Raw genomic sequence first — 19,181 nt, forward strand, 5'->3', positions numbered from 1 at the left:
TCGCTGGCACTTTTTGTTAAAAAATATGTTATAAATGAATAGACATGAGCAGTGAAGCTTTTATTATCAGTTGAATAGCTCCATGAATATAATGTCTTCTTATCTAAAATCCCCTTACTTCCTTTGGATTTCAGGCAATTTTATGGTGATTCTCCCTTTATATAATCTATTTTGAAGTGAAGACAAAAATCTTATAACAAAATGTTCTTTTCATATTAAAAATTGTTGTACTGTGTATTGAAGTAATTTTTAACTTTATAAAAAGGCATACTGAATTATATTTATATACGTAAACCAACTGCTGAATTTCAGCAAAGAATATATATTATATCTTTGGAGAAATTCCTGAAATGTTTTCACATACATTTTTCTAGGTTGTTTTATTCTTTTAATTTAATATTTCTAGCCTTTCAAAAAGCTATTTCTAACATACTTTTGTCCTCATGTTAATCAAGATTTTATTAAATCTTTTTGTTAAACCATTTTATTAGATCTTAGAGATAAAAAGTGTTTGTTAAGATATACTGATTTATATATTAAAACTATCAGTTGGATAATTTAATGTAATGGAGAAATTAAGGAATGTATACTATTTAATATATTTTCTTTTACATGAATTCTTGATCAATTTTAAGTTTTTCAATTGATATAAAAATGAAAATCAAATTTTTAGTTGTCTTTAGTGTTTGCAAGTCACTTTTTCATATATTTCCTTCCCTTTCTTCTTACTTTCTTTTATTTTAAATTCCACTAGTAACCTGTTTAATGAAAATAGAATAGGTTGACTATTGTAGGCTACATTTTAGTACTATGATTTTTAATCTTACCTCTGAACAATATGGTTTTCCTGGAAAGATTTTTTGCTACATTTTTATTAAATACAAATTTAGATACAGTAAAATTAATTTTAGTATACATCTCTGCCTATTTTGACAAATGTATATAGTTGTGTAAACACTACCACAATCACAATTAACTACTAAAGAACCATTATATCAGGCTTAAAAATTGATAGTCAACTCATTGTCCATTTTTAGTCAACCTCTCCACCTCTTCTGAGTCCCAGGCAATGACTGATCTGTTTTTTAAAAGCAATTGTATTAATACATATTCATATACCATACAGTCCATACAAAGTGTACATTCAATGGATATGGTATATCACAAAGTTATGCATTCATCACCACAATCAATGTTAGAGCATTTTCATTACTCCAAAAAGAGAAAAAAAAAACAACACCCCTGTTTCCTTTCAGTTCCTCTATCAATACCCTGCCACACAAATCCACTAATTCTATCACTAAAAATTTATTTGTATTTTAATTCTATGTAAGTGGAGTCAAGCAATATGCAGTACTTTTGTCTTTGGTTTCTGTTACTTATGATAATTTTTTTTTTTTTAAAGAGATGAAAAACACTAACATATTACTATTCACTACAATCCATAGTTTGCTTTAGGTGCATTTTTGCTCAGATACCACCTTATTGTTAACATCTTTCAATATTAATATACACTTGTTCAGCTTCATAGAACATTCTTAATTAGTACTATTAATCACATTCATCATTTATAACAGGATTCACAAAGCTATCCAGTCCCATGTTTCATCCTTTAGCTTTTCTTCTAGTGACATACACAACCCTAAACTTTCCCTTTCAACCACAGTCACACCCCACATTGGCACTGCTAATTACATTCACTCTAATGTGTCATGTCACCTCTATCTAATTGCAAGCATTTACAGATCAAGCCATTGCTCTCCATTCTCCATCCTCATTCTATCTTCTGGTGACCAATCTTTTAGCTATTAACTCCCAAGATTGTGCTCACTATATTAGGTCCATATTAGTGACATCGTATACATATTCATCCTTTTGTGTCTGACTTATTTCACTCAACATAACAACCTTGAGGTTCATCCATGTTGTCACATGTATCAAGACTTCATTTCTTCCTACAGTTGAATAACATTCAATCTTTTGCATATAGTACATTTTGTTTATCCATTCTGTTGATGGACAACTGGCTTGTTCCCATCTTTTGGCAATTGTAAATAATGTTGCTATGAACATCTGTGTGCAAATGTCTGTTTGCATCCCTACTTTCAGTTCTTCTGAGTATATACCTAGGAGAGGAATTTCCAGATAGTATGGCCGCTCTACATTTAACTTTCTGAAGAACTGCCAGTCTTGGACAGTGGCTGCACCATTCTACACTTTCACCTGTGGTGAATAAGCATTCCTGTTTCTCCACAACCTATCCAACACTTGTAATTTTCTGCTTTTTAAATAGTGGCCATTCTGATAAGTGTATGAAAATATCTCATTGTAATTTTGATTTGCATTTCCCTAGTAGCTAGTGATGTTGAACATCTTTTCATGTACTTTTTTGCTGTTTGTATTTCCTCTTTTGGAAAAATGCCAATTCATGTCTTTTGCCTAGTTTTTAATTAGGTCATTTGAGTTTTTATCATTGAGTTGTACAATCTTTTTATATATCATGGATATTAAACCCTTATCAGATATGTAGTTTCCAAATAGTTTACCCCATTGAGTAGGCTGCCTTTCCCCCTTAACAAAGTCCTTTGAAGTACAAAAGCATTAAATTTTGAGAAAGTCCATTTATCTGTTTTTTCTTTCATTGCTCATGCTTTGGATGTAAGGTTTAAGAAACCACCTCCTACCACAAGATCTTGAAGATGCCTTCCTACATATTCTTCTAGGAGTTTTTTGTTTATATTTGTCTAAGTTGTGAGTTAGGGATCCTCTTTCATTCTTTTGAATATGGATAATCAATTCCGTCTGCACCCTTTGTTGAAGAGACTCTTCTGTCCCAGTTGAGTAGGCTTGGTAGCCTTGTCAAAAGTCAATTGACTCTAGAGGGGAGGGTCTATTTCTGAACTCTCGATTAGATTCCATTTGATCTATATGTCTGTCTTTATGCCAATACCTTGCTGTTTAGACCACTGTGTCTTTGTAACATGCTTTAAAGATGGGAAGTGTGAGTCCATTGACTTTGTTCTTCTTTTTTGTTTTGTTTTGTTTTTTCTTTTTTATTATTCCTTTTTAATTATTTTTTAAAGATACATAGATCACAAATAATGTTACATTAAAAAATATAAGAGGTTCCCTTATACCCTCCCACCCCACCCCCTCATTCTTCTTTTTAAAGATATTTTTGGCTCTTTGGGGTCCCTTTCTGTTCCAAATAAATTAGGTAATTGAGTTTTCCATTTCTGTAAAGTAGGATGTTGGAATTTTGATTAGGATTGAGTTGATCAATCAGTTTGTTAATCAGTTTGAATTGACATCTTAACACTATTTAGTATTCCAATCCATGAATACAGAATGCCCTTCCATTTATTTAGGTCTTCTTTAATTTCTTTTAGCAATATTTTGTAGTTATCTGAGTACAGATCCTTTACATCCCTGGTTAAATTTATTCCTAGATATTTGATTCTTCTAGTTTCTACTGAAAATGGAATTTGTTTCCTGATTTCCCTCTCAGATTGTTCATTTCTAGTGTATAGAAACACTACTGATTTTTGCATGTTGATATTCTATCCTGTCACTTTGCTGAACTCATTTTTATCTTTAATAGTTTCCATGCCAATTTTTCAGTATTCTGAATATAGCATCATGTCATCTGAGAATATTGAAAATTTTATCTCTTTTTTATTTGGAATTCTTTTATTTCTTTTTCTTGCCTAGTTGTACTAGTGAGAACATCTAGTACAATGTTGAATAACAGTGTTAACGGTGGGCATCCTTGTACCTGATTATTAGGGGGAAAACTTTTAGCCTTTCACCATTGAGTATGATGTTGGCTGAAGGTTTGTCATATATACCCTGTATCATGTTGAGGAAGTTTCCTTTTATTCCTACAGTTTGGAGTGTTTTTATCAAGAAAGGGATGCTGGATTTTGTCAAATGCCTTTTCTGCATTTGAGATAATCATGTGATTTTTCTCCTTTAATTTGTTAATGTGGTGTATTACATTAATTAATTTCATTGTGTTGAACCATGCTTGCATACCCGGGATAAAACTCACTTGATCACAGTGTATAATTTTTTTCATCTGCTGTTGGAATTGAGTATTTAGTTGGATTCCAGTATTTCTTCTCATGTGCTAGTACATTCAAGTATTTAGATGTAGATTTTGCATCTATATTCATTAGAGAGATTGGTCTGTAATTTTCTTTTCTTGTGTCTTTATCTGGCTTTGATATTAGGGTGATGGCTTCACAGAATGATTTAGGTAGTGTTCCCTCCTCTTCAATTTTTTGGAAGAATTTGAGCAGGATTGATATTAATTCTTGAAATGATTGGTAGAATTTACCTGTGAAGCCATCTAATCCTGGGCTTTTCTTTTTTGGAAGGTTTTTGATGACTGATTCAGTCTCTTTACTTGTAGACTGGTTTGTTGAGATCTGCTATTTTTTTCTCACATTAGTTTGGGTAGTTTATGTGTTTCTAGAAAGTCATCCATTTCATCTAAGTTGTCTAATTTGTTGGCATTCAATTGTTCATAGTATCTTCTTATGATCTTTCCTCTTTCTGTGGGATCAGTAATAATGTCTTCCTCATTTCTGATTTTATTTTTTTCCTCTCTTTTTTTTCTGTCAGTCTAGCTAAGTGTTTGTCAATTTTGTTGATCTTCTCTAAGAACCAACTTTTTGTTTTGTTGATGCTCTCCATTGTTTTCTTGTTCTCAATTTCATTTATTTCTGCTCTAATCTTTGTTATTTCTTTCTTGTTTGGGATGAATTTGCTGTTCTTTTTCTAGTTCCTCCATATATGCATTGGGTCTTTGATTTCAGCTCTTTTTTCTTTGTTAATGTAAACATTTGGTGCTATAAATTTCCCTCTCAGTGCTGCCTTCACTGCATCTCATAGATTTTGATACGTTGTGTTCTCATTTTCATTCATCTCCAGATATTAACTGATTTCTCTTGCAGTTTCTTCTTTGGCCTGCTGATTGTTTAAGAATATGTTGTTTGTCCTCCATATATTTGTGAATGTTTCTGTTCTCCAACTGTTACTGATTTCAAGCTTGATTCCATCATGGTTAGAGAATATGCTTTGTATAATTTCTATCTTTTAAAACTTATTGAGACTTCTTTTATGACCCAATTTATGGTCCATTCTGGAGAAAGATCCATAAGCACTTGAGAAGAATGTATATCCTGCTGTTTTGGGTTGCAATGCTGTATATATATCTGTTATGTCTAGTTCATATATAATATTATTTAAGTTGTCTGATTTCTTATTGATTCTCTGTCCTGATGTTCTAGCCCTTGATAAAAACAGTGTGTTTTTTTGTCCTTATTTATTTTTTTAATGTTACATTCAAAAAATATAAGAGATCCCCATATACCCCCCATTCCCCTCCCCCTACTCCTCCTCCCATAACAACAACCTCCTCCATCATCATGAGACATTCATTGCACTTGGTGAATACATCTCTGAGCACTGCTGCACCTCATGGTCAATGGTCCATACCATAGCCCACACTCTCCCACAGTCAACCCAGTGGGCCATGGGAGGACATACAATGTCTGGTAACTGTCCCTGCAGCACCACCCAGGACAACTCCAACCCCCAAAAATGCCCCCACATCACATCTCTTCCTCCCACTCCCTACCCCCAGCAACCACCATGGCCACTTTCTCCACACCTACGCCACATTTTCTTTGATTACTAATCACAGTAGTTCATGAATAGAATATCAGTAAGTCCACTCTAATCCATACTCTATTCCTCCATCCTGTGGACCTTAGAATGGTTGTGTCCACTCCACATCTATATAAAAGCAGTGTATAGAAGTCTCTAACTATTATTGTAGAGACTTATACCTCTCCCTTCAGTTTTGCCAGTGTTTACATCATGTATTTTGGGGCACCCTGGTTAGGTTCATAAATATTAATTATTATTTCTTCTTGGTGTGTTGCCCCTTTTATTACTATATAATGCCCTTTTCCATCTCTTTTAACAATTTTACATTTAAAATCTCTTTTGTCCAATATTTGTATAGCTTCCCCAGCTCATTTTTGGTTACTGTTTTTCTTCCCTTTCATTTTCAACCAATTTGTGTCCTTGCTTCTAAGGTGAGTCTCTTGTAGACAGCAAATATATAGCTCATATTTTTTATCCATTCTGCCAGTCTGTGTCTTGTGATTGGTGAGTTAAATCCATTAACATTCAATGTTATTACTGTAAAGCATTACTTACTTTGACCATTTTCTCCTTTGGCTTTGCATTGTCATATTTTACTATTTTTTGTCTTTTTACCCTTTTAGTTACCCTTATTAATAATCTTCATTTCTACACTCTTCTCCAAGTCTCTCTATATGGTCTTTTTCTTTTAGGCTGCAGCACTCCCTTTAGTATTTCTTGTAAGTCTAGTCTCTTGGTGACACTGTCTCAGTTTCTGTTTATCTGTGAGGACTCTAAAATCATCCTCATTTTGAAGGGCAGTTTTACCAGATATGGAATTCTTGGCTAACAGTTTTTACTTTCAATATCTTAAATCTATCATACTGCTACCTTCTCACTGCCATGGTTTCTGATGAGAAATTTGCACTTAGTCTTATTGAACACACCATGTATGTGATGCATTGCTTTTCTCTTGCTGCTTTTAGAATTCTCTCTTTTTCTCTGACATTTGATATTCTGAATAGTATGTGGCTCAGAGTAGAATCTATTTAGGTTTATTCTGTTTGGAGTACATTGTCCTTCCTGTGTATTAATATTTATGCCTTTTATAAGGGTTGAGAAATTTGGGGCCATTATTTCTTCAAATAACATTTCTGCCTCTTTTTCATTATCTTCTCCTTGCAGGACATCATAATGCATATGTTTGTATTTTTCATGCTGTCATTCAATTCCCTAAGACCCTGTTCAATTTTTTCCATTCTTTTCTCTGTCTGGTGTTCTGTATATCTGTCTTCTAATTCACTTACTTGTTCTTCTGCCATTTCAAATTTGCTCTAACTTATTTTTAATCTCATCCATTATGTTTTTTCATTCTTAAAAGATCAGAAACGTTCCTTTACAAGCTTTTGAATTCTTCTTTATGCTCACACAGTGTCTTCTTAATATCCTTTATCTCTTTAGCAATGGTCTCCTTCAACTCTGAGTTTATTTAGGAAGTTTGTGTGAACATCATTGATTAGTGATTTTAAATCCTTTGCTTCATCAAGATTTTTAATTTGTTCCTTTGACTGGGCTATATCTTCCTGTTGCTTAGTATGACTTGTCATTTTTTGCTGATGTCTAAGGCATCTGATTATGTTGGTGAGTTTACTCTGATTCTCAGTTTCTCTCTTGGCTAGGATTGTAGAGTTGAGTGATTTTGTTTCATTGCTCTTCTTTGATTTTGGGATCAGCTTATTCTAAATCTTAAAAATTGTCCTGTTTAAGTTATTAAAACAGGGCCAGAGATCCACTTGTGTGCCACAGATGAGATCCATAGGGGACCAGGGATTAGGGACTGGAGAGACTCCAAAAAGCCTTTTCCCCCCTTCACCTTACTAACGTGTCAGCAAATGGTATTCTTCGGCAAACCTTTCCATTGAATTGTCTCCTCCATACTCCTCCAGTTGGTATTTCTGCCCTGATTAGAGCCACAATTCAAAGCCACAACCTGCTGTTTAAACTTGCTGGAGAGAAACCCCACTCAGTCCTCTGCCACTCTTCCCTCTTTCCGGGGAGGAAAACTTTCTCTCCTGAGGTGGAAAACATCTACTCCCTTCTTAATCACAGGTTTTACTGAAACTCTTTGCCTTGAGGATGGGGAATGGTCATATTCCCTACTTCAGGAGTGAGTAACTCAGTTTTCATTTCTGCCTCTTTGTCTTTCTGTCCCACATCCTCCTGGACAATGCGCAACCTTCCTCTGGTCTGCGGACCCCCAAAGCAGCTGCTGTGGACAGCTTCCATCCTTTTCTCCATTGTTTTTTGTAAGAGTGGTGAGTTCTGCTGACTTACTCTAATGCCATCTTCCTGGGATGCACCAATGATCTGTTTTTTGGACCTATTGTTTTGTCTTTCCAGGAATATTAGAATAAATGAAGTCATACAGTAGATAGTATTTTTAATCTAACTGCTTTTACTTAGTGAAAATTGTATTTGAGATTCATCCAAGTTATTGCATGTACACTAGTTTGTTCCTTTTTATTTCTGGCTAGCATTCCATTATATGGATGTATCATAGTTTGTTAATCCATTCCCCAGTTGAGGGATTTTTCAGTTGTTACCAGGTTTTGATGATTCTGAATAAAGCTGCTATAAACATTCTTGTTTAAGTTTTGTGAGCAAACATAGGTTTTCATCTCACTTGAATAAATACCTAGGAGTGGAATGGATGGGTCATATGGTAAGGGATGCTTAAATTTATAAACTGCCAAGCTGTTATCTACCAGCCATGTTCAAGATTTCCAGTGCAGCACATGATATTGTCAATTATTACTAGTTTTGTTATCAGTTCTAAGTGTGTATTGGTATCACATTGTGATTTTAATATGCGATTTCTTAATAATTAATGATGGTGGGCTTTTTCCTGTGCTTATTTGCCGGTCACATTTATTCTTTGGTGAAGTGTCTGTTCAAATATTTTACTCCAGACACATACCTTTGGAAAGCTCAGGGATTCTGGAATTGGATGGGTATACTCCAAAAGCTATGTTTACCTGAGTACCTGGTTTATTCCAGAACCTACTTAATGTGGCAGCCCTAGGTGTTGCAAAAAGGTTGGGTGGGAAGAAAAGAGCAGACTGGAAATTCTACAGTTTTTTTGAGCAAACTATATTCAGTAATGAGAAAAAAATACTTTCAACATTTTGGGCTGGTTCAATAAAAGAATTTATAAGCCTTTGTTATGAGAGTTAACTGCAAGAGATACAGATTTTCAAGCTTTCCCCTTCAATTCAGTGTCCAGAGCATAATGTTTTCTTTTTGTTTTTGTTTTTCCCCCTCAAGGGGTGCTACATCCATTGTGTACAGATGCAAACAGAAGGGGACCCAGAAGCCTTATGCTCTCAAAGTGTTAAAGAAAACAGTAAGTTTTTTTTCATTATATAATAGCATCTCTAAGAGACCTGGTGATCTGGAAAAGGGGCCAGGGAGCTGCTGTGTGCAACTGACTGGTTAGAAATCTTGATTGTGAGAGTGAAACCAAATATCTTGCTGTCTGATGAGACCTATGTGGCTCTTTGATAGTGACTGGAGCTCAGATTTGATACGGTTGGGAGGAGGAGGAGAGTGGAAAGAGAAAACATTTATTGTTGATAGCTAAACCTTGCTTTGACTATCAGCCATGCTCTTGAAAATATCATGTTTTAATATACTGGAAGAGTTTGCTATTTTAAAAAATCCTAAATTAGTCACAAATAGATGGATTTGTGAAAGGAGTCATCAGCTCCTAATTTGCCTAGATTTTCAGATGTTAAACTTGCTTCAGTAAAGTACAATTGAACAAATTATAATGTTTCTGAAACTGAACACCTCCCTCATCTTGAAATTTGCATTTTGAGAAAAGGTAAGAATTTCGTTTTGGAGCTGCTTATCCTTGCTCTGTACTATATGTGCTGAGGAGGCAAAAGTCACTTGGGCTCATCTCTGTTGAATAAGAAATTTACCAGGTGAGAGTTCACAATATAAATGCCAACACCTGTGTAATTCTCTCTGTGCCACAGAGAGTATTTCGTCATTTTAATGCCCTCCTGTTCTTTTTTTTTTTAATATTTATTTATTTATTTCTCTCCCCTGCCCACCCTACCCCCCAGTAGTCTGCTCTCTGTGTCCATACGCTATGTGTTCTTCTGTGACTGCTTCTATCCTTATCAGCGGCACTGGGAATCTGTATTTCTTTTTGTTGCATCATATTGTTGTGTCAGCTCTCCGTGTGTGCGGTGCCATTCCTGGGCAGGTTGCACTTTCTTTTGCGCTGGGCAGCTCTCCTTATGGGGCGCACTCCTTGCGCTTGGGGCTCCCCTATGCAGGGGACACCACTGCATGGCACGGCACTCCTTGCGCACATCAGCACTGCGCATGGACCAGCTCCACATGGATCAAGGAGTCCTGGGGTTTGAACTGCAGACCTCCCATGTGGTAGGCAGATGCCCTATCCATTGGGCCAAGTCCGCTTCCCCTGTTCTTTCTTAATGCCCCCTTATAACCACAAAAAAAACAAGATATTCTTTCATAACACCTTCTTCCTTATTGAAGTTTTATGTGAATTGCATTTTAGCTTTTGAAAATCCAGTTGTAAAATATCATGAGGAGAGAAGTATCATAAATTTTGAAGTCAAACGATGCCTCTTTTAGGCCAACGGATTTTTTTTTTCCTAAATGAAACTTATTATCACCAGGTGTTTATGTATTGTCTGGCACAGGGAAATTTTAGAAACTCATATATTGGAGAAGAGCATAATGACACAGGTTTTTCAGAGTAGAAATAGAATAGCATTTTGAAACAATCTGTTAGAATGTAAAACCATAGCAAAATGACAGAAAACAGCTTACCTGAAGAAGATAATGATTTAAATGGCAATTGTTACTTATAAATTCCATATTCTTGATTTCCTATTGGTGTACTCCATGGATTAAGTTATTCCAAAATGTAGGGGAGTCTTTTGAATTGGTAAGGCTTGGAATTTTCTCCTAAAGGACTCCTAAAGGACTAAGGACTATTAAAAATATTATGAAATTAAATTTCCTATTAATTATATAATTTTGATGCAAATAACTTGACATACTTTAACAGTAGTCACAAGGTGTTTTTGGAGTTGATTGTATTTTTTTTTTGCTGGATAAAAAAGTCCATGAAATTTGTGAGTTGGTTATATTTTTCACAGTTGAGGAACCTTTGAAAAGGAAATATGTGAAGTGGGCTTGGCCCAGTGGTTAGTGCGTCTGTCTACCACATGGGAGGTCCGCGGGAGGGCCTCCTTGACCCGTGGGAGTTGGCCCATACGCAGTGCTGATGCGCGCAAGGAGTGCCCCCATAAGGAGAGCCGCCCAGCATGAAAGAAAGTGCAGCCTGCCCAAGAATGGTGCCACCTACAGGGAGAGCTGACACAACAAGATGACGCAACAACAACAAAAAAGAAACTTAGATTCCCATGCCGCTGACAACAAAAACGGACAAAGAAGAAAACGCAGCAAATAGACACAGAGAGCAGTCAACCGGAGTGGGGGGAAGGGGAGAGAAATAAATAAAATAAATAAATCTTAAAAAAAAAAGAAAGAAAAGGAAATATAATAAATGCTCAGAAGTGACTTGTGAATTTTCAAGAATTCCAAGGGACAAAAGATTGGTTTAGAGAATATTGGCTTATGTCAAAAAGCTTTCAGTGAATTGGAATAAGAGATAGATGGAGATATTTGGTGTACCCATGACCAATATTCATTGAGAAAATAAAGCTCTGGTTTGCCCTGACTGCCTTCTCTTCTCCAATTGTGCTATGGAAACATCTTCTGCAGAAGACAGACACAAAGAGAATGTGGACAGGAACCAAGTGTCAGATGGAGCTGCAGAGCACTCTTGTAAGACAGATGTTGTCAACCAAAGTTACTGCTGTGCAGAATGGAATGAGAGAAAATCCCCTGGAGCAACCTTAGCTTTGAACACGAATTAGATGGAACCCCAGTACCGTCTCCCAGGACAACCCCTGCACAGAGACCTGCAAATGAAAAAAAATAGCACGCAAAACCTTAAAGTGCAATCACCCCCAGTGTTTAATTCCATATAGGTCATGTATAGTGAAATTTCCTTAACTAAATGAAATGAATGAAGCCTAAAAAGCTATTTACAGGGAGGAAATTAAGCAGGGAAAATGATATTTTCCTAGAGAAGTCAGACAAAAGTACGATCCTGAGTTAAAAAGGGGGTTTTGGAAAGCTTGAATTATTTATGTAATTTCTCTGTTAAGTTGAACCACGTGGAATTGCCAGTATTAAACCATTTTTGGCTTGCAAAAATGTCAGTTCTGTGTGTTTCAACCTAACCACATTGGGGCCACTATACTGCTCCAGTGAATAATTCCTCAGGCCTTCATTTTATGACTTAGACCTAAACCTAAAAGGTCTGAAAGATAAACTGTCTATCTATCTATCTATCTATCTGTCTATCTATCTATCTATCTATCTATCTCTATCTTGAGAGGATCTCTAAAAAGGTGAATTTCAAAATATTCTCTTTGTTTTGTATATAAAGATGAGGGAAATTTATCATACACTTAAGAAAATTAATAAACATAAGAAAACTCAACACATTTATAAGTGATTAAATTAATATATAAACACTTTTTAAGTCCAAAAAAGTTTCCTGTATCCTTTACAGTTAATTTTTTTTATAAGAATAACCCTCTTTCCCAGGACTTGGAAGTTCTTTTCTAGGGGAGTTTACCAAAATTTCATTTTGTTTCACTATTAAGTCCCTTTCTCACAGCTTAATATAAGATGGATTTAACTTATACTGGCTATAAGAAACTTACTCACCCATAAAAGTACCCTGGTAATCATTGAAAATCCATTAGACACTCAAATGTGTGCATAATAAGACAAATGGCCCAAAGCGTCTGGAGGAAGACACACTAAAGCACCGGCTCTTATGGAGAATCCACATCATGGTGGTAAAAAGGTCCAGGACAGAGTTAATATCAATAATGTATAAAAAGTAAATTGTCATGTTCAGACAACTAGATACTTTGGTTAATAAATTATCCTTCTGGGAAATTAATTATAATAAGAAAAATATGTTTAAGCTCCCATATGGATATAATACCATGTACTTTATATATACACAACTACATTTCAAGGATTAGAATACATTAAAATATGTCAGCCAGGGTCATAATGTCTGCAACTTACTTTCAAATAAACAACAACAAAAATTGTGTGTGTAGGGAAGCGACTGTGGCTCAATCAGTTGGGCTCCCGTCTATATGGGAGGGCCTGCATTCGTGTCCTGGTGCCACCTTGTGAAGGCAGAACTTGCCCACACACCACGGAGACCCGCTGGCTCGCCAATGCCATGGAGAGCCAACTCAGCAAGGTGATACAACAAAAAGGGAGACAAGAAAAAGCACAGAAGAGCACTCAGCGAATGGATACAGAGAGCAGTCAATAAGCAAGCCATGGTGGGGGGATGGGGTGTGGAGAATAAATAAAAAGAAATACAGAAAAAAATTTGTGTGTTTGTATGTATGCATTTGCATATGGGGAGAGAATTAGAGAGAGTGAAAAAAGAAATATGGGAAAAATCAGTAATTATTGAATTTAGGGGAGAATACCAGTGTCCATTCTGCTATTTCAACATTTCAATATATATGAAAATTCTCATAATAAAAACTTTATATGCTTAGTTTGCTTAATTCATATCAGTGAGATCAGATAGAATGTGTCCTTCAGTGCCTGGCTTACTTCACTCAACATAAGGTCTTCAAGGTTCATCCATGCTTTCCAGCGTGCTAATGCTGCACTCCTTCAGACAGCTAAGTAATATTCCATCCTGAATGATGACATTGCAATGGCGGATGCAGGCTATTATGTTTTGTCATAACCTACAAAATTGTGCAAGACAGACTGTACTTACAATGTAAACTAGAGTCCACGATTAGTAGCAATGTTTTGATGGGTGTTTAACAATTGTAACAAATGTACCACACTGGTGAAGGACGTTGTCCAAGTGGGAGAGTGTGGGAGGGGGAGGGAGAAGGGCTTATGGGAATCCTTTGTATTTTTTATGTAACATTTATGTAGTCTAAAGCTTCTTTAAAGATAAAAAATTTAATTTAAAAAAATTTAGGTGAAAACATACTTCAACATTGACACCATGTGACACCATGTGTCACCATGTGACACCATGTGTCAATGTCTTGTGGTTTCTTCATGTTATGACGAACATCAGCGACTCTTTCTTATTGATGTATTGGCATGCCAGTAAGTAGAAAATGATGGATGAACTAACATCTTACTGCCCTGGGGGAAAAAAAAGTTTCCTATAAAAATGTGCATTTTTCTCATTGTGTCATTAACAGAAATAGAGCTTTGACAGAAATAAGAGTAAAGAAAAGAGGAAAATGGATTGGAGTTCCTTTTTTATTTATTTGACTTTTTCCCACTTTGTATGAGTAGGGGTCCATGTACTGAAGAAGTTGTTTAATCACTGAGAGTGGCAGCTGTTCTTCCCTTAGGTGGAGTGGCCTATATTTTTAACTTTTTTTTGGAAATAATTATAAATTCACAGAAAGTTCCATTTTTATTGAACATAAAATACCTAATTCCATTGTACACAAGACCAGCTTACAGATATCAGTGAACCTTTTACTCTGAACTTTGTAAATCATGAATCGGGAGTGAAAAAAGCAAGACTAAGCTTTTTTCTTCATGCATGAGCTCTTAATCATTTCCATTTTATGTGATATTTAGAAGAAATTGAGGTAGAGTGACAAGATTTACTAAGCTACTTCTTCAAGCCAAAGACTTTAGGGCATTAAAGGATTTTGACAGACACAGCTAGTGAGAAAACCAGTAATTTACAATATTCAACCTGTTACAAGACTTTTGAATATGCTGAATTTAAAACTGCACAAAAGGAAAAAAAAACAACATTCAAGAAAGTGTCAAAATTTGAACAGATTAAGTAGAGGGAATCTTCAACCTGGACTGAACTTTGCTGACTTAAATGGAATCACAACCTTTGAGGAATGACATGGCGATAATGGAGTCATTATTTCAGGAGCAGTTCTCATGAATCATGCTTTACCTTTCTTCCTTAGAAGTATATGCCTCAGGATATGTTTAAATGATCACACTTCAGCCTGATCAGTGTGGCTCATTTTCAAAAGGAGCTAATGAAGCTTTAAGGAAAATGTGCTCAACAATAATTTATGGAGACAGATATCTGAATCCTAGAATTCAGATGAAATTTCTGTGTTGCTCAACCCTTGAAAAAGTTTGCATTAATCTGCCTGTAAAATCCATGTTCTTTCATGAAGCATCCAGTATTGTGTCTGAGATACAATCTCAGTGTTTACATTTAGAATTTGTGAGTCTGAGAGCCAGTCTCAGTGTTTGAATTCAGAGCTTTTCAGTGTCCTGAACCTCATAAGAATGGCTGTGCAGGAGTGGTAACTCAGAGCTCCTGCACCCAGACAGACTGAGCTCAGTATCCTATCTGGCACTTAATGTCTGTGTCACCTTACATGTGACATACTATCTCTCAATCTGTTTCCTCAACTGTAAAATGGGCTTGAAAACATCTAGCTTACAGCATTCTATGAAGATTAAAATGAGACAATTTATGTAAAATAATGCCTAGCACACAGGAAGCATGAAGTAAAAGGCAAACATTGTTTTTATTACTAATTGTATTGGGCCCACACAGATATTTTATATTGTAATAATCTCGCTTCATTCTATGCACTCTAACGTTCTCATTAAGTCAATTTATTTACTTGTTTGTTTTAGGAGGTACCAGGGATTGAACCTGGGACCTCATATATGCGGAGCAGACCCTTATCCACTGAGCTACACCCATTCCACTCATTAACTCCACTTAAAATTATGTAATGATTAATACCAGACATATTACTGTGAGTTTCTGGATGCATAAAATTAATTATATTATTTTAGGAGGGCTTTTAAAATTACTGCTAAAACTGGGTTATATACTTTACTATTGTTATAAACAAAATTTAGTATGGCCCTCAATAAAGATTTCTGATCATATGACCTGGTACTTAAGCAACTCTTGGAATGCCCCTAGTTTCTAGCTTTGGAAAACTTTCAGTCCTGTGGCTCTATTCTGATTCTTACTATTGGAGCATGTGCCTCGATTCACAATGCAGAAGCAATTCAGGGTTTAAATTTTGTCATAGTTATTATAAAATAAAGTTGCCTATAAATGATAGAAAGGTTTTTCTTGAGTAATTTAATAAATAGTCCACAAATTTTATAAAATTTTCTGTAATTGTTAGTTTCACCATCTGTCTTCTTCTTTTTTTTTTTTTTTTTTTTAATTTTTTTATTTTTTATTGACTTTGTAATAATATTACATTAAAAACATATATGTGAGGTCCCATTCAACCCCCCCCCACCCCCCCTCCCCCCCCCCCAACAACACTCGTTCCCATCATCATGACACATCCACTGGACTTGGCAAGCACATCTCTGGGCACCTCTGCACCCCACACACATTGGTTCACATCATGGCCCACACTCTCCTCCATTCCATCATGTAGGCCCCGTGAGGATTTACAATGTCCGGTGACCACCTCTGAAGCACCATCCAGGGCAGCTCCATGTCCCGAAGACACCTCCACCTCTCATCTCCTCCTGCCTTTCCCCATACCCTTTGTCCATTATGTCCACTTTTCCCAATCCAATGCCACCTCTTCTATGTGGACACTGGACTGGTTGTGTCCATTGCACCTTTATGTCAAGAGGAGGCTCAGATTCCACCTGGATGCTGGATGCAATCCTCCCATTTTCAGTTGTAATCACTCTAGGCTCCATGGTGTGGTGGTTGTCCTTCTTCACCTCCATCTCAGCTGAGTGTGGTAAGTCCAATAAATCAGATTGTAGGTGCTGGAGTCTGTTGAGGCTCAGGATCTGGCCATCACATTGTCAGTCCAGAGATTCAAATCCCCTAAATATATCTTAAACCCCAACATTAACTGCACCTCCAGCACATTAGCATGAAAGTCTTATGAAGGGAGATCCCATCTGAGTCCAGATTCATCACACATAAACACCATTTCCAAAGAGGGGCCATCTGCCCTGGTAGTTAACCCCATCGGCCATGACCATAACTCCCATGGGTCTCCTTAGCCCTCAAAGGAACCAATATCTGGGGGTTGCATCTGCTTTATCTGTCTCTCCGACCCTGCTCAGTTGTGCATGAGGGCAAACCCTCCGCCAGCCTCCAGACTCTTTTCTAGAAACTCGTAGCCATATAAACTCATTTCTCCCCTCCATTTCCCCCTTACTTTAGGTCAAACAGCATTTTAAAGTCATGGTATTTTATGTAGTCTGTCTTCTTCTTAATTGAAGAATCACACGTTGTGATTTTGCTAATCATTCTATGATTTAGTTTTAACCCCTACATTCATTTTTTCCATTAAATTTTTATGAGCTAGCATTTGAATATAAAATTATAGTATTGAAGGGGAATTTGAAAGGTTCTCAGGATTAAGCTGCAAACAGTTCACCCTCAAGTCTCCAGGACATCTTCATTATGGGAGATTATTAGATCCCTTGGTTCTAAAATAGGGATGATACTATTTGTACTGGTGGGTAAACTGAAAATACATTTATAAATGTATATGCATATGTATGCTGGTGTATTGTCTGGCATATATTAAGCATTCATCAAATATTTCACTCTGTTATTTCTCCTATCCTTAAAAAAAAACCAAACCATCTTATACCAACTTTCCTTTAGGAAGAATATATTAGATTTAGGTAGAGATATACTTTTGCATCCAGCTTTTCTGTATTTGTTAAGTGGTGGACATTGAACAATTGATAGATTAGTTGCCACATCTATCATCTTTGCACACACAAATATATGCATTAATACAAATAAATGCATTAATACTCCTTATGAGGAAAATAGCAACTTAGATATGTGAACCATTTTATGCTTTAAAAATGAGTCTCATATTCAGTGAGGTAGGTATTGCCACTGTTTTATAGATAAATCTCAGAGACATTATATAACATAAACAGCTTGTATACAAGTCATATGACCAGCCCAGTGCTGATCTGCAAATAGACTTTGAAGGAACCATCGATTTAGATTCTTTTAACTAAAAGTCTATAGAATTATAAACTGAATGCAATGCCAACTAATCATAATTTAACCTTCTGCCTTAAGGAAAATAAATATAAAATTATCTGAAATTGTTATATGTGTACTTAGGTTCTTCTGCGGAAGAATTTTTGTTTTCCTTAGTAACTTTTCAATGACTTAATTTCAGTGTTCAAGTTCCCACCCCCATGGAAATTCTTTTCGTTTCTAGGAAATTAAGCCTAATTTCTCATTTGGGTTTTCTTGGTTGATAGGCAATGCATCATTTATGCAATGTTGAGTAACATATCCTTCAATAATTAAGGCCTTAAAACCACATTTAATGCCTTAAAACATAAAACAATTTAATGCCTTATTTCTCACAATTTAGTGTTAACTGGTGGTTCTTCTGCTCACAGCTGGGTTCGTGAGGATACAGATAGCTAGTTGGTTTGGCTGTGGATAGATGGCCTGAAACATACTCCCTTACATGTCTGAGGTCTTACCTGAGGTCTTACATGCTGGATCATTCTCTCTGGGTGGTCTTTCACTCCAGGCTCCTCCATGTAAGAAGCTGAGCACATGTTACTAGTGCCCCCTCCTCTGGGGATAGGGAATGTTCTCTTATTAGGGCCCAGCTCTGACCCTAGGTGTAATTTGCTAGACCATTTCTTTCTGTGGTTCTTGGCTCTTCACTCTGCACTCTTGTCTCTGCCTCTGGAACAATCTTCCTTCTCTGTAAGAAATGACCTTTCTTTGCAGCTGATTAGCTTTCTTAGTCTGTTTCCTATCTATAGTACGGTTGAGATCTAGATGTCTTTCTTTATTTGCAATTGCCTCCATCCCTATTAGTTCAAGATTTCATTAATATAACTCTCTTAAAAACTTTATGGGTTTCTTCTGAATCTTATTGGGATTTACTCCACGCTCCCAAAACACATCCATAGTTCTTTTTTCATACAATCTCTCTCTGCTTTGGATGTCAAGTCACTCTGGAATAATGTCTTTTAAAATCTTAGGAGCCCTTTTTTTTCTAGCTGAGTGTGTCACCAGAGACAATCTTAAATATTTCTAAAGTTATAACAAAGGGCCTTACAATTGGACTTTTATTTTATTCTTTACCCTGAGACAATTTCTGACATTGAAAATCTTTTGGAAAGACTGAAGAGTCAAATCCCAGCAAGTTTTGACTCTTCTATGTTTCCTTTAAATTTTTCTTACAAACTCAACAGTTACTTCTTTGGTTCACTTCTCTCTTCCCATACCTTCTCATGTGAACCAAAAGAAAAAAATAAAAATCCAACTGGCACAGTCAACATTCTGCTTAGAAATCTTAATGGGTCCAAAAGTTAATTGAATACATTTTCAATATTACAAGCTGCCG

General features: G+C 36.0%; 1 protein-coding gene across 3 annotated transcripts in view; it reads left to right on the forward strand.

Annotated features, from left to right (window-relative positions):
* The window catches only part of CAMK4 (calcium/calmodulin dependent protein kinase IV), a 270,090-nt gene that overhangs the window by 115,383 nt on the left and 135,526 nt on the right, over positions 1 to 19,181 (forward strand). For all 3 annotated transcript variants that reach the window (XM_058277043.1, XM_058277046.1, XM_058277033.2), the window contains one exon: positions 8,980 to 9,058. In XM_058277043.1, coding sequence (XP_058133026.1) covers positions 8,980 to 9,058 — 79 coding nt within the window. The remainder of the gene's footprint in view (positions 1 to 8,979; positions 9,059 to 19,181) is intronic.

This window comes from Dasypus novemcinctus, chromosome 2 (genome assembly GCF_030445035.2).
Source record: "Dasypus novemcinctus isolate mDasNov1 chromosome 2, mDasNov1.1.hap2, whole genome shotgun sequence".
Classification (NCBI taxonomy): Eukaryota; Metazoa; Chordata; class Mammalia; order Cingulata; family Dasypodidae; genus Dasypus; species Dasypus novemcinctus.